The 14225-nt window shown below is 40.4% G+C and overlaps 2 protein-coding genes across 2 annotated transcripts; both read left to right on the top strand.

Moving 5' to 3' along the window:
* Nucleotides 1-6305: 6305 nt before the first annotated feature.
* Nucleotides 6306-6821, top strand: LOC143583392 (uncharacterized). Its single transcript, XM_077065708.1, has one exon. The coding sequence runs from the start codon at nucleotides 6306-6308 to the stop codon at nucleotides 6819-6821; it is 516 nt and encodes a 171-aa protein (XP_076921823.1).
* Nucleotides 6822-7517: 696 nt separating this feature from the next.
* On the top strand, nucleotides 7518-7910 carry LOC143583391 (uncharacterized). Its single transcript, XM_077065707.1, has one exon. It carries the CDS (start codon nucleotides 7518-7520, stop codon nucleotides 7908-7910), a length of 393 nt encoding a protein of 130 aa, XP_076921822.1.
* The last annotated feature ends 6315 nt before the right edge of the window (nucleotides 7911-14225 follow it).

Here is a 14225-nt window from a genome sequence, read left to right as displayed (position 1 = left end):
AACGAACTTTGGGAGGATTATTTTGAACAGTTATATCAAAATGAAACAAAGAATGATGAAAGAGGCCAAGATGAAAAAGGAAAAACCCATGCGAAAGAAATATACACCGTTAGAGATTTGAAGGATTGTTTTATCATGTTGGATCTCGTTCAAGTTGCCACGAATGTAGAAAACTACAAAGATACATAATGTAACTAGTGACAATCCCAACTTTTAGTTTAGTTACTAATAGTAATCTCAGCTTAACAAATTGTTAACTTTGTTAGTTTTTTTCTTTTTAAACAGTGTGAAATAACCTTACTAACAATTAAATAATAAGTAAAATTATTAAAACACCCTTTTAATAAAAAAAAGACAAAAATGGAAAGACCTAGACGGCTAGACCTTATCCCTACCACAACACACAATCACTCGTCATCCGTACCGCCATCCCCGACCAATGTTGAATGCACCATCTCCAGCCACCGTTTCCATCATTATCACCATCACATACCACCTTCTCACGTTTACACACTTCTAATTTCTTCAGCAACAAGCACCGATTTGTCGGCCTCCATATCCCACCGGACACTATCATCTTTGTGCATTAGCACCATCAAACTTGTGGCGTTTTGAATCTGCTCAATTCATCTCATCTCATCTCAATTCATATCTACTCGTTTCAACCCCTTGCCTCCTACCGTTTTTCCGGCGACCCACCGCGATCCGATTGAAGGTTTAACAAGTCGCCAGTGATGGTGACTGCAACCTAATTCAAATCTGCTAGGTTGGGGGGTTTGACGAGTTGGTAGTGACGATTCTAGATCTGGTTGTGGGTGGTCGGCGATTTTTTACTCTGGTTGTCGGAAAAGAATCGTCGCCAGTGATGGTGACTGTATGTATGTGTCTACTGTATTTATCACTTTTAACTTTAGAACTAGAAGTGGTGACTTTATTCTTTTAATTTAATTATGTAAGGGTACTTTGGTCATTTCACATGGCTTAAATAGAAAATATTAAACGGAGTTAACAATTTGTTAGGTTAAGACTACTATTAGTAACTATACTGAAAGTTAGGATCACACCGATTAGATTGTAAGTTGGGATTATTAATGGCCAATAACTATACTGAAAGTTAGGATCACACCGATTAGATTGTAAGTTGGAATTATTAATGGCCAATGGTTGATAGTTAGGATTATTTAAATCCAATTTTCCTAGTTAATATGTCACCTTTCTTGGATGGAAACAAAGTTGATTTATTTGAGTTATCTGTTATGCTATACTCTATGGGAGACAAAGAGTCGGTGTTAAGAAATAACTTTTGGGTAGTTTTCGATGAAGGAATTGAAGCCTTACTGAGTCAAGACTTAAGGACAATATATCTAAAGTATTTAGATACGCTGGAATGGTACTATGTTGAATTTGTAGGTAAAGTGTTGAACATGAAAGATGGTGAATTAAGCAAAGATGACGATACCCGTAAAAGAAGATAGAAAACGAGGCTGCTCGAGATGAAGGTTATAATAAGGTTAAATTCAAAAAGAAAAGTTTGGCTCAAGAATTTGGAAGGATAACGATGAATAAAAGATCTGATGTGTAATTTGAGGGGGGGATAGAGGTAGGATACTAAAAAGACCCAAATACCCTTAAAGATCACCCCGCGGGTAAGCGGGAACTCCCTCATATGTCATCCGCGGGACATATGAATCACCCGCATAACTCAAGATAGAGGAACATCAATAACAAGATCTAGAGACTATGCGCGGGAGAATCCAGACGCACTCAGAAGTCATCCTCAAGGTACTATTCCCACCCGCAAGGATGACCAGAAGGTGACGTCAGAAAACAGCTGTAATTAACCAACGCCTTTCTAGAAGATTTACCAAGATCCTTTCTTGCAGAGCACGAGATGTAACAGCTAATAGAAGAGGACAGCTGGCGAGGTTGTTACAACCATGCACATGGCCAAAATAGCTCGTCCTATCATGAGTAGACACGTGTCAAGGATGTTACAACCATGCACATGGCCGATATAGCTCGTCCTGTCATACGCGATACACGTCCAGGCAGTTAAGAAAGCATCTTCTGGAAAGGGACAGCTGGACCAATCACATTCCCTTACCCTTCGGCTCTAAATACCTTCACCATCTCTATGAGGTATTCATTCACACTTCACTTATACTGTCACTTACTTTGTACTTTCCTCTCCATCGGAATAAGAACTTATTCTCACGCCGGAGGTTGGTTACGGGAAAACCCCCCCTCTTGTCTTCCCCGTAACAAGCTCAGGGTGACTGTTTTGCAGGTTTTCGTCATTGGACTTGGGAGAATAGGCTTGTATCATTGTTTGGTCCGTACCCTGTGGACTCATTGGATCTAAGCCCTTAGGGGATTAGATCCGTGTTTCTTCATTGGCGCCATCCGTGCTTGTGCAAGAATTGTAAAAGTTTTTGTTGTTCTGAACGATATGAGTCAATCTCTTCAACGGCTGACGGGAACTCCGGGGACAGTTCGGCGTACTAATGATGTTGAAGTACTTGGGGGTCCATCTCCTGGTGACTTAGGACATGTTATGGTGGAAACTCGTCGGGCTCGCACGGAATTGGGTCTGGAAGACGGATCAGATAATTCCGAACCGGTGAGGTCCCACCATCGTAATTCCAAATCTAGAGGAATTCAATATCCCGATGACTGGTTACGCATTCAGCAAGAGAGCGCCTTAGCTGAATACGAGCGCATGATTCGTGAAGAGCGAATATGTGCCCGCACTTTGGCCTATGACGAGACTCCAAGGAGATCCCCATCTCCTCCTACAACAGTTCGAAGGAGCCATATGCGATATAGTCTTCAGAAGGAAAGATTCCCTGAAGATGATTTAGAAAGAAGGAGATGTGATCGTCGTCGCCCATTTATGCGTGAGCCTTCCTACAGAGTCGAGTATGAAAGCTAGTATCCAATGTATCGTCCAAGTGAAGTTAGTTATTTCAGTGGCGATAGCAGAATCCTTGGAAGAGAGGGAACTATTCACCCGCGTGCGATAGTTCATCATACTGAGTATCACAACGATGCGGAAGAAGACTTCAGAAAGCCGCATCGTCTCGCGGCATTTTTTGAGAAATCAAAATTTATCCCGCGCATCGCTACTGCTCTGTTCCCCGTTAATGTTAGGATTCCTACTACTTTAGGGAATTATAATGGAATGCCAGATCCAAGCGATCATTTGTTAAACTTTATGGTTGTTGGAGGAGTCAGTGGTTGGACTCTCCCTTACTGGTGCCACATGTTTGCATTGACATTGACTGGAGAAACCCGTGAATGGTTTAAAAAATTGTCGGATGGGCAAATCAAAAGTTGGGATGACCCGATGGCTAAATTCTCTCAACACTTCAGTCAACAAAAGCACATCCGTGATCCTTCCGAAATCTTGGACATTGTTAGACGGGACAATGACTCTATTGAAGACTTCGTTTCCCAGTTTAACGATGAAAGTCTCAATATTGGAGGAATAAGTGAGGACATGTTGAGGGGAGCCTTCCGCAAGAATGTGCGGAGTAACGCTCTGATTCGCTGCTTAGCCGGCAAGGATGGAATGCCGAAAGCATGGGATGAAATAATGATTGCTGCAAAGTTGTTTGCACGAACTAAAAAAACCTTAGGGTCAGAAAGCCCTAAACAGTTACCAAAGGGGGAGTTTTAGAATCCACGACCGAATAGACAAGCCATGGGATCAATTTGGTTAAGGCTTCCAACCCTCTTCGGATACATCAATGCAATTTGATGCAAGGTCACTGATTGGCAACAAAAATTAGGCGGGTGCTTCACCGCAAAGTACCAACAGTTGGACTCCGCTAACAAAGACTCCCTCAGAAATTTTGTCCACTGAAAATGTGAAATTCAAAAAGCCTCAACCAATCATGAAGAGAACATTCCTCAATCCAAAAAAGCATTGCACGTTCCATGATGATATTAGCCATAACACAGACAAGTGTGTAACCTTGAGGAATGAGATTGAAGCAACAGTCATGTCCGGAAAGTTAGAACACTTGGTCAAAAATGTGAAGTAGGGGTCTGATAAAGCTTCCGCACAAGATAATCAAGGCCAGCCTAAAAAGCAAGTCAGAGATTTAAATGTCCATATGATTCAAGGAGGGCGAATAATTGGTAACAAAAGGCAAGAAATGACGAGGTAGAATGGAAGAGTGAACCCGTAATTTTCCCATGGGTGGAAGGGGGTCCATGCAACAAGAGTTCGCTGATAATCTGATCCCCGTACGTCTTCATTGATACTGGAAGTACGTCAGACATAATGTATGAGAAGTGTTTTGAATTGCTGGACGAAGAGGACAAGGCGAGGCTGAAGCCAATTCATGCACCTGTGTCTGGCTTTGGGGGTGAGGTGATGCACCTGCATGGGTCAATTGCTTTCCCCTTTACACTTAGTGACGGAGTTCATTCACGAAATGAGGACGTAGAATTCCTAGTTTTACCAGCTAAGTCAAAACATGATGTAAATCTGGGACGCGAAGCAATATGAGATTTCAATCCTTATCCATCCACAGCTCATGGTGCGGTAAGAGTTCCAACTCGAACCAAATAAGTGGATATTGAACAAAACATTTCCATATCAAACGGTCACGATCGGATCTGATGTCTCTGAAATGGTGAGGACATTTCTGAAACAGTTGTTAACAAAAAACATGGACATTTTTTCTTGGCAACCCGCATACATGATTGGTGTCCCGCAAAGGAGCGTGGAACACAAGCTGCGGGTTAACCCGCGTTCACGCCAATTGTTCAGAAAAAACGAAAAATGGGCCCTGAGCAAACCAAGGCCATGAATGAACAAGTCCAGGATCTGTCAAATGTTGGAATCATCCTTGACATCCAGTACCAAATATGGGTTGCAAATCCGGTTATTGTTCCAAAAAGCAACGGGACATGGCGGATGTGTATTGATTTCAAGGATTTAAACAAAGTGTGCCCGAAGGACTATTACCCACTGCAGGAAATTGACTTAAAGTTGATGCGGGAGCCCCGTTCAAATTCAAATGTTTCTTGACGCCAATAAAGGCTATCATCAGATCCGCATGGCGGCATATGATGAGGACAAAACGGCATTCCGCACTGAACAAGGCACATTTTGTTACCAAATGATGCCCTTTGGACTAAAAAATGCGGGTGCTACGTATCAGCGGTTGATGGATGAAGCCTTCAAGGGTGTCAAATTGGGCAAAATTTGGAAGTATACATGGATGATTTGGTTATAAAAAGCATCGAAGAGGATCAGATGTTACGAGATATAGAAGTAACATTTGATACTCTTAGGAAGATCAATATGAAGCTTAATCCCAGCAAGTGTTCCTTTGGGATGAAGGAATGGAAATTCTTGGGCGTAACTGTCACGAGCGCGGGTTTTAAGGCAATCCGGACAAGGTCCAGGCAGTCGCTCGCATTCCCTCACCTTCTTCCCTCAAAGAGGTGCAAACAATTAATGGAAGACTTGTTGCTTTGAACAGATTTTTAGCCAATCATGCGGCTATATCTTTTCCTTTTGTGTCAAGCTTGAGGAACTGTCTAAAGAAAGCGCATTTCAAATGGACCGCGAAAGCAGGACAAGCATTTCTAGAGGTCAATAAATGTTTAATGGAATTGGCTACCTTAAGAGCACCGCATGCGGGAGAGCCTCCGACGATGTACTTATCAGCATCTGATATCGCCATTGGAGCCGTATTGCTGACCAAATAGAAAAAAATCTTCAAACACCGATCTATTATGTCGGTAGAACGTTAACGGACCCATAAATTAGGTATTCAATGCTTGAGAAGCTAGTTTTGGCACTGGTCTATGCCGCCAGGCGCCTCCGCATATACTTTTAAGGGCATCCAATCAATGTGTTGACAGGGTACAAATTGAAGAATGTGCTAAGTAAACCAGAATTATCCGAAAGATTCGCAAAATGGGCTATAGAACTGGGAGAGTGTACGATCGAATAAAGACCTAGACCCGCGATCAAGGGTCAAGTGCTAGAGGACTTCGACAAAGAAGTTCCGCGGAACAAAGAAAAGGAATGCCTAATCGAACAACGAACTCCAGTACCCCCTGAGCGAGACCAAGTTTGGTGACTGTCCACGGATTGAGCTTCAAGTAATGAAGGATTGGGCACGGGCCTCATATTGGTTAACCCCTAAGGCCACGAATTCACTAATGACATAAAGTTGGACTTCAAATGTACCAACAGTGAGGCAGAATACGAAGCTTTCTTAGCAGGCCTGCGGATAGTCAAGAAACTCGGGGTAAAACATTTGGAAGCACGGGTAGACTCAATGCTAGTTTCTGGACAGAATAATGAAACTTGCGAGGCAAAAAAACGATGTGATGGCTTCATATCTCTCGCAAGAAAAGGTTTGATTGTTCATTTCTCATCTTGTAAAGTTATCCATATTAAATGGAGTGAAAACAAGTCAGCGGACGCTCTTAGCAAATTAGCTTCAACGAATTTTGAACATTTTGCAAAAGACATCTGCATTGAAGTCCTTGATCATCCGTCTGTCCCGCAACATCAGGTGTTGGACATACAAACCGGTGTTGAATCCTGGATGATGCCAATTATGGCAAACTTAACATCAGGAAGTCTCCTAGAAGAAAAAGCAGCGGTCCGGAAGATCAGGCACAAAGCCTTAAATTATCAAATACAGGAAGGTGTTTTGTACCATAGATCCTTCCTCGGTCCACTCTTGAGATGCGTAGACGCCGAGGACGCAAACTATTTGATAAGGGAAATACACGAAAGCATTTGTGATCTTCAGCGGGCCCAAGAATGGTTGTGGCCAAACTCATGAATGCGGGGTACTATTGGCTGGGCATGCACATGGACGCGGTGCAAGAAATCAGAAAGTGTGATTCATGCCAGCGCCATGCCCCCAATACCCTGCGACCAAAAACGAGTTAGTGACGGTAACATAGGCGTGGCTGTTCCAAAAGTGGGTGATTGATATCATGGGTCCGTTCTCAGAAGCCCCGGGACGCATCAAATTTCTGATTATAGCAATCGATTATTTCACTAAGTGGGTGGAGGCTAAACCAATTTCTTCCATTATTGAGTCTAGTATCAAGAAATTCTTGTGGGAGTTCATTATTTGCCAATTTGGCCTCCCGCATGAATTGGTCGATGACAATGGAACCCAATTTGCGGATGATGGTCTTCAGCCATGGCTGAAAGAATTATCAAATACAAGAAGGTGTTTTGTACCATAGATCCTTCCTCGGTCCACTCTTGAGATGCGTAGACGCCGAGGACGCAAACTATTTGATAAGGGAAATACACGAAAGCATTTGTGATCTTCAGCGGGCCCAAGAATGGTTGTGGCCAAACTCATGAATGCGGGGTACTATTGGCTGGGCATGCACATGGACGCGGTGCAAGAAATCAGAAAGTGTGATTCATGCCAGCGCCATGCCCCCAATACCCTGCGACCAAAAACGAGTTAGTGTCGGTAACATAGGCGTGGCTGTTCCAAAAGTGGGTGATTGATATCATGGGTCCGTTCTCAGAAGCCCCGGGACGCATCAAATTTCTGATTATAGCAATCGATTATTTCACTAAGTGGGTGGAGGCTAAACCAATTTCTTCCATTATTGAGTCCAGTATCAAGAAATTCTTGTGGGAGTTCATTATTTGCCAATTTGGCCTCCCGCATGAATTGGTCGATGACAATGGAACCCAATTTGCGGATGATGGTCTTCAGCCATGGCTGAAAGAACTTCAGATCATTCAAGTATCTACATATATAGCCCACCCGCATGCCAATGGTCAGGTCGAAAGGGCCAATCGAACCATTAAAGATGGAATTAAGGCAAGACTGGGTACCAAACGAATGGAATGGGTAGATGAATTACTCCATGTTCTCTGGGCTTTCCCCACTCAGTAGAAGACAAGTAATTCAGAGACACCATTCAGTCTCACATATGGCACCGAGGTGATGATCCCGATTGAAATAGGTGTTCCATCCGCACGAATGCTTTTTACTAATAGTAATGAAGAGGAACTGCGGGTGAACCTCAACTTATTTAAGGAAAGGCGAGAATTGGCACTCATCAGAGTGCATAATTACAAACGTCAATTACAGAAGTATTATGACTCAATGGTCCAAAAGTGTAACTTTGATGCAGGAGATTTTGTCTTCCGCAACAACGAGGCATCGTGACAAGAACCATCAGGCAAGTTTGCCCCAACTTGGGAAGGGCCTTACAGGATAAAAGAAGTATTATCGAAAGGCGCCTATAAGTTGGAGAAATTAGATGGAACAGAAATCCCAAGAACATGGAACGTTGCAAAATTGAAAAAATGTTACATATGAATCGCAATTTTAATTACTTTTTATTTTTTGGCATGCGTGCCCTGATAGTTAGTAAAAGCGATGTGATATGATTAGGTCTGTGTTCCACGTTTATGAGAACAAATAGTTAAGTTGCAACATACGATGTGTTTTGTTTTAATTTTATTTTTGGCTTGCGTGCCAGATAAGACCTGCGGGTCTGCAAACATAATTTCTGGCTTGCGTGCTGGAGGTGAGCCGGGTCTCACTACAAAACGTCACACAATTTTTTATTGATAAACAAAAAGATCCTAAATCTAAACACTTATATTACTTAGTAAGACAATGTGCAAAAGGATGAAAAATTCTTGTATTATATCAAAAGATGTGTACGATAACCTTACCTCAGATCTTAGATCTGATATAGATAATACAATTACGGATCTATTTCATGATGGCACTTGATTATATGTTATATGTTATATTAATTGTATGTATGTGTATGTATAATATTAGATTGAAGCTTGAGAGAAATGAATTGGGCAGGGGTTCGATAATCTAAACTCAAAACTTAAATTAAACAGTGGAAACTACCACTATATATAGAAGACAGGTTTGATTTGTTAACATTCCATATCGAATCAGACACCGCCTTCGTTACAATACTTTAACGAAATAAACATTAATGAATCACCCCCTAATTCGTTAAACATCCTTAACAAATCAGGAGGAAACATAACATTAGTCTAGTTCGTTAAACATCCTTAACGAACTAGACGACTCCTTTAACGAACTAACATAATAACTTAATATTTATTACATAAATAAAACGATAAATACATTAACTTTAAATACAAAGACTAGAGACGCAAAACCGTGCACTAACAGACACCCCCTCGTCTTGAGCTCTTTGTCTTTTAAATTACTTGAAGCGTCTTGTCTGCCAATCTCTGCAGCTGTGAATACCATGCTCATGACACACCCTAACAACACGTTGGAATTGCATTGCTAGGTCATAGTATTCACGACGCTCTATCAAAATCTTATTCTTAAATAGCACGTCATTGTAGGTCTCCGTTAAATTAACGAGCCACATCGGATCGATGATCCTTATCAGCTCAGCTTTAGACCTTTACCCAACACAATAACAGCCTCGCCAGTCTTGTTGTCGTAGTACCAGTGGTTGAAAGATAAATACATGTGTTGGTTCAAACTCTTCACCGGCACACGCTTTATGGTCTTTGGCGGCTTTACCTTAAGTACCAGCTTTCTCCAACCTGTTCTTGGATCGATCTCATCGATATGCTTGCGGATGGGAATTTGTGGCTTAAAATATTTAAATCCGTGATTCACCTCAAACAGCAAGTGTTGGTGAAACCGACTTGCATGGTGATTCCCGCCACGGTTAATAAATGGACGATACGCCAGAGTACGTACATCCCATCTTGGTAATGAGAGAACATCAGACATCCTTTCATAGTACTGAACACCCTTCTCCCGTTTAACAATACATACTTTTAATTCAGAATCAAAGAGCCAAGAAATAATATCACCTTGAACTTTAGACACGGCCTAGAAAGACTTCATCTGATTTGCTTTGGCGCGTGCAATGGCTTCTACCTTCAATTCATGATCAACGTATCGATGTGCATTAATAATCTTACGCGCTCTTTTGTCTCGATGAGCAAACCAACTCTCAATGTCAGCAACAGAAGGATCGATCTTTGAATCGAATCTCGTATCAACAACATTCTTTCCCTTGGAAGTCTTCTCCAGATGATCTTCTGCTTCTTTGATCGTTTCTTCATTAAATATTGGAGCACCCTGATCAAAATTGGTATGTTGTAACAGATCAGGGTATTCCTCAGCAGTCATATCCTCGATCTCAACTTCCTCATCCTCATAAATAAAAGCCGTATTCATATCAACATTCGGATCATTTAAGATCTATTCATCGTTCATAACCTCAAAGTCCTCCTCAGCCTCTAACACGGCTAATTTGTCATCATTCAGACCAAGCAAAATAGCAATATGCTCTCGTGTTAGTGACTTCTCAACAAACTGTCCAACCTCAATCTCATTTGCATTCACAATGCTTCTAACCATCCCCTTTTCATCCACAGAAATAATAGTATCGGCCTCGATCATCACAATCGGTTTGGCAGCCGTATAATCATGATAAGCAATAATTTGCTTCCCTGAATCGTCAGCAGCAATTGTACCCGCACCAGAGGACGAGCCATGAGCTTGTTGCGGCTCACTTCCTCCAGCACCCGACGCATCTAGATCTTCATCATCATTTTTGAGCTTTTTCAGTGCGTCGTCCTTGCAAGTAAGTTGCAAGATAAGGTCCTCTTGCTCCTTCAACTTCACCCCCTGAGACGTAACAATCTCACGCAGGGCTTTTGTCTCCTTTTGACAGAACGAGACATAACTTAACAGCTTCTTCTGGTTCTCCATCAACCGTTCTTGAGTCATACGATCAGCATGCATTTGATTTTCATACAAATGAAGTAGACTCAACACCATTCCCATCTGTTGATCCTGAGGCAATGCATTAAAAGTAGGAGGAATAGGTTGAACTGGACCTTGAGGAAGACTGAGCCTCAGAAATGACATATCTGGTGGAGGCATCATCATTGGTGTTGGAGAAACCACCGATGTAGCAGTCGTAGGCCTTGGTATATTGGATAAGATCGATTGGGGAATCATACCAAGCCTAGGGTCCGAAGTAAGCGTGTTCGTCAAAGTAAGTTCCAGGGTGCTAAGAGTAAGCGGCACCGCCGGACGTTGAGGTGTGGACAACCTAGGAGGTTGAACTCCAAATGAGATGCCAGCTCCAGCCGACACTCGATGCTTTGATGAGACTTCTTTCACCAACTCCTTTCCTTTCCTTTTGTGATGACCAGGCCTCTACCTCAGTAGGTTGTAAAATAGGAACATTTACAGCACGAGCATTACCACACCACCATCACCACCATCATTACCACCAGCATCATCATCATTATCATCACCCTCATTCCCACCTTCTCCTTCCTCACGCTCGGAATCCGAATAATCGTGGATCCAGCGATCAATGTCAGGACATACATAATCTGGATTCACCAGATGACCAATCAATCTTTTGAATCTAGGAGGAGGAGTTTGACGATACGATTTCATCCTTCGCATGGTGTCTGCCTTCATGTTGTCCAAAATAAGCTTATCATTCACATCATTTGGGTTGATCACCAAATCCCTGATTGCATCGTGAACAAACAGTTGGATGAAACGCGGATACATTAAGAATTTAATGCGTAGTTTCCCAACAATACAATTTTCTTTAAGATGATCGAAGATCATTTCAGAAAAATTGTAAGGCTTATTCAAAACAAGCGCAAAAAATGCCGATTGTAGCATGATACGGCATTCGTCAAACCCAGCCTTTCTTCCACCAAGGCAGTGAATAAGAACATGAAGCAGATACTTGTATTGAGGACACAAGTATGCCTTGTTACACATAGACGCATCGAGATTACCAGCATAAAATAAACGTTCAAATAATCCCTTGATCAGCTCTTTGTGGTATTCGCTCGGGTCATCAATAGTGTCATCGAATCGTAAAACCCTTTGAACGGTTTCAACGGATACGAAACTGGTCTATTATTAACCTCGACAACAATATGGTATTCGGTCTCCACATATTGAGCAGTGTTCCAAAATTGTCGAACAATGTTGAACCTAATGTCAGGATTAGCAGTGACAGCGTAGTGAATACGAGAACGGCGTATAAATGCCAGCATAGCTCTAAAGACATCCTCATCAGGAAAATTCGTATCAACAAAGGCACAAACATTATGCCGTGTATCATATGGTAGCAAAGGAACATCCTGAGCTTGTTGGTCTTGTGGTGCATCAATAGGAGGATTTTGAGCTACGTTATCAGCCATTGAACTGTATAAATAAACCCGAAGATTAGTGATAATAATAAATAATAATACACATATAATTAATAAATAAATAAAAGTTTCCATATATAAAACTTCTTAATTTTTAAATAATTAACCATGTCATTCGTTAAAAACATGCTGATTCGTTAAATTGGTATAACGAATCATCTGTTTCGCTATCAAGTAAATAAGTAACGAATAAGAACTAACGAATTACTATGAAAATGGTAACGAACTAATATCTAGTTCATTATAGATGACGAATACAAATCTAATTCGTTAAGAAAATAGATTCGTTGTCCTGATTCGTTTGAATTACCTAACGAATTGGACACGAATTAGTTCCAATTAGTTAAGCACGAATGGCCAAAATAAGCTTAATCTTTGACTTAATAAGTCAAGGTCAAATAACCAAGAACTTCAAAAGTCAAAAAAATAAACAGGATTTTGATACAACCATAATCAGCAATATGAAGCCAAATCAATGACCACTATAGATCTCGGAAACACATTCCGATTACAATGGTATCAAATTAGTTGTAACAACAGGATATAAAGCATATAGATTAAGGTTTATATAAACCTCAAAGACCCGGAAAGAACATTGCATAATTAACCTATAAAATCGTCATCAAATTTGACGAAAAACATGAAGATATGATCGTCTATACCTTTGGAACTCAGAGGTATAATCAAAACAACAAAATTCGAAGGTTGAAAAATTGGTGAAAATTTTGGCAGAGTAAGATTACACAAGGAAGAAGAAGATGGTGAATAGTGAGACGGTTCGTATGCACGACGTCTTATATAGTCTGACATAGCACGATTCCCAATGCAACGAATCAGCCGATTCGTTTGAATTTTGAACTAACGAATCACCTGATTCGTTAGATTAATTTAACACGTGTCATAACGAAATATATTTTATTCTTGTCTAGTTTGTTAAATATGCATAACGAATTAAGTGTCATTCTTTACACAGTGCGGAAGCGAATTAAGGTAACGAATTAGGATGTAATTCATTAAAATGACCTAATTCGTTATACATAATTAACGAAGTACCTTTTATTTAATTTTAAATGAATAAATTAATCCATTAAATTTAAATATAAATTAAATAGTAAAATCAATTAAATAATAGGATCACCGAAGAACCCATATCTCGATGATCGAATACCTTAGCGTTTTTTTCGTTTGTAAAAACACTTAACTTAAATAAAATAAATAATATGTAAAAATAAAAGAAAATCTTTTTGGAAATTTGAATATTTGTTAAAACGAAGTATTTACCAGAAAATTATCCGAAAATTAAAATGTAAAAATAGGAAAATATTTTTGTGTTTTTATATGATATTTCAAAAGCAGTACATATTTTTGGATTTTTGTCGAGTTTGAGAAGAGAGTCATATTGACCAAATTGCCCTTCCATCACAGTTTTATATTTCAACAATATTGTGGTTGGTGTTAAGTCGGTCATTGGTATTGTTGTCCACTTAAATCTTATAACAAACTTTCAAGCGTTTTTGTGATATGATTAATGGTTCAATTAAAGCACAGAATATCAAAAACTATCAGCCTCTAATCTCGGTTCAAGCTTAATTTGATTTTTGTCATATCACCCCAACTTGACTTAAACCATTATATTGTTGATCAAAATTTGAATTTTATAGAAGTTTATTAGCAATGCATTGATTTTCTTTTACTATGAGTGAGTATGCACGAGTCCATCTGTCGGCTTACATACACTGTATCCCCTGGGGTCCGTTTCTTAATGGTATTGAGACGCGCGCAAGGGAGGAACAATGTATGACTAACAGCGGATTTTGATCAAGTCAATAATTTAGATTTGTACGAAGTACAGTAGTGATCAAGTTTAATGACTTTGGGTTTGCTCTAAAAGCGAATAAAATATTCATGCATATGAATACCCAGATGATTAAGCCGTATAAAGACACACAGTGTCCAGAACCTCAACGCTTGTTATTTGCTTTATTTTTAT

This window comes from Bidens hawaiensis, unplaced genomic scaffold (assembly GCF_021521415.1).
Source record: "Bidens hawaiensis isolate Kalapana, Puna unplaced genomic scaffold, B.hawaiensis_p1.1 tig00032382_1, whole genome shotgun sequence".
Taxonomy (NCBI): Eukaryota; Viridiplantae; Streptophyta; class Magnoliopsida; order Asterales; family Asteraceae; genus Bidens; species Bidens hawaiensis.
The sequence above is the reverse complement of the archived record's forward strand: the minus strand, read 5'-3'. Positions and strand labels throughout refer to the sequence as shown.

Excerpts from the sequence above, each read along its gene's own strand:
- LOC143583392 (XM_077065708.1), top strand. The coding sequence starts at position 6,306 with ATGCTAGTTTCTGGACAGAATAATGAAACTTGCGAGGCAAAAAAACGA.
- LOC143583391 (XM_077065707.1), top strand. The coding sequence starts at position 7,518 with ATGGGTCCGTTCTCAGAAGCCCCGGGACGCATCAAATTTCTGATTATA.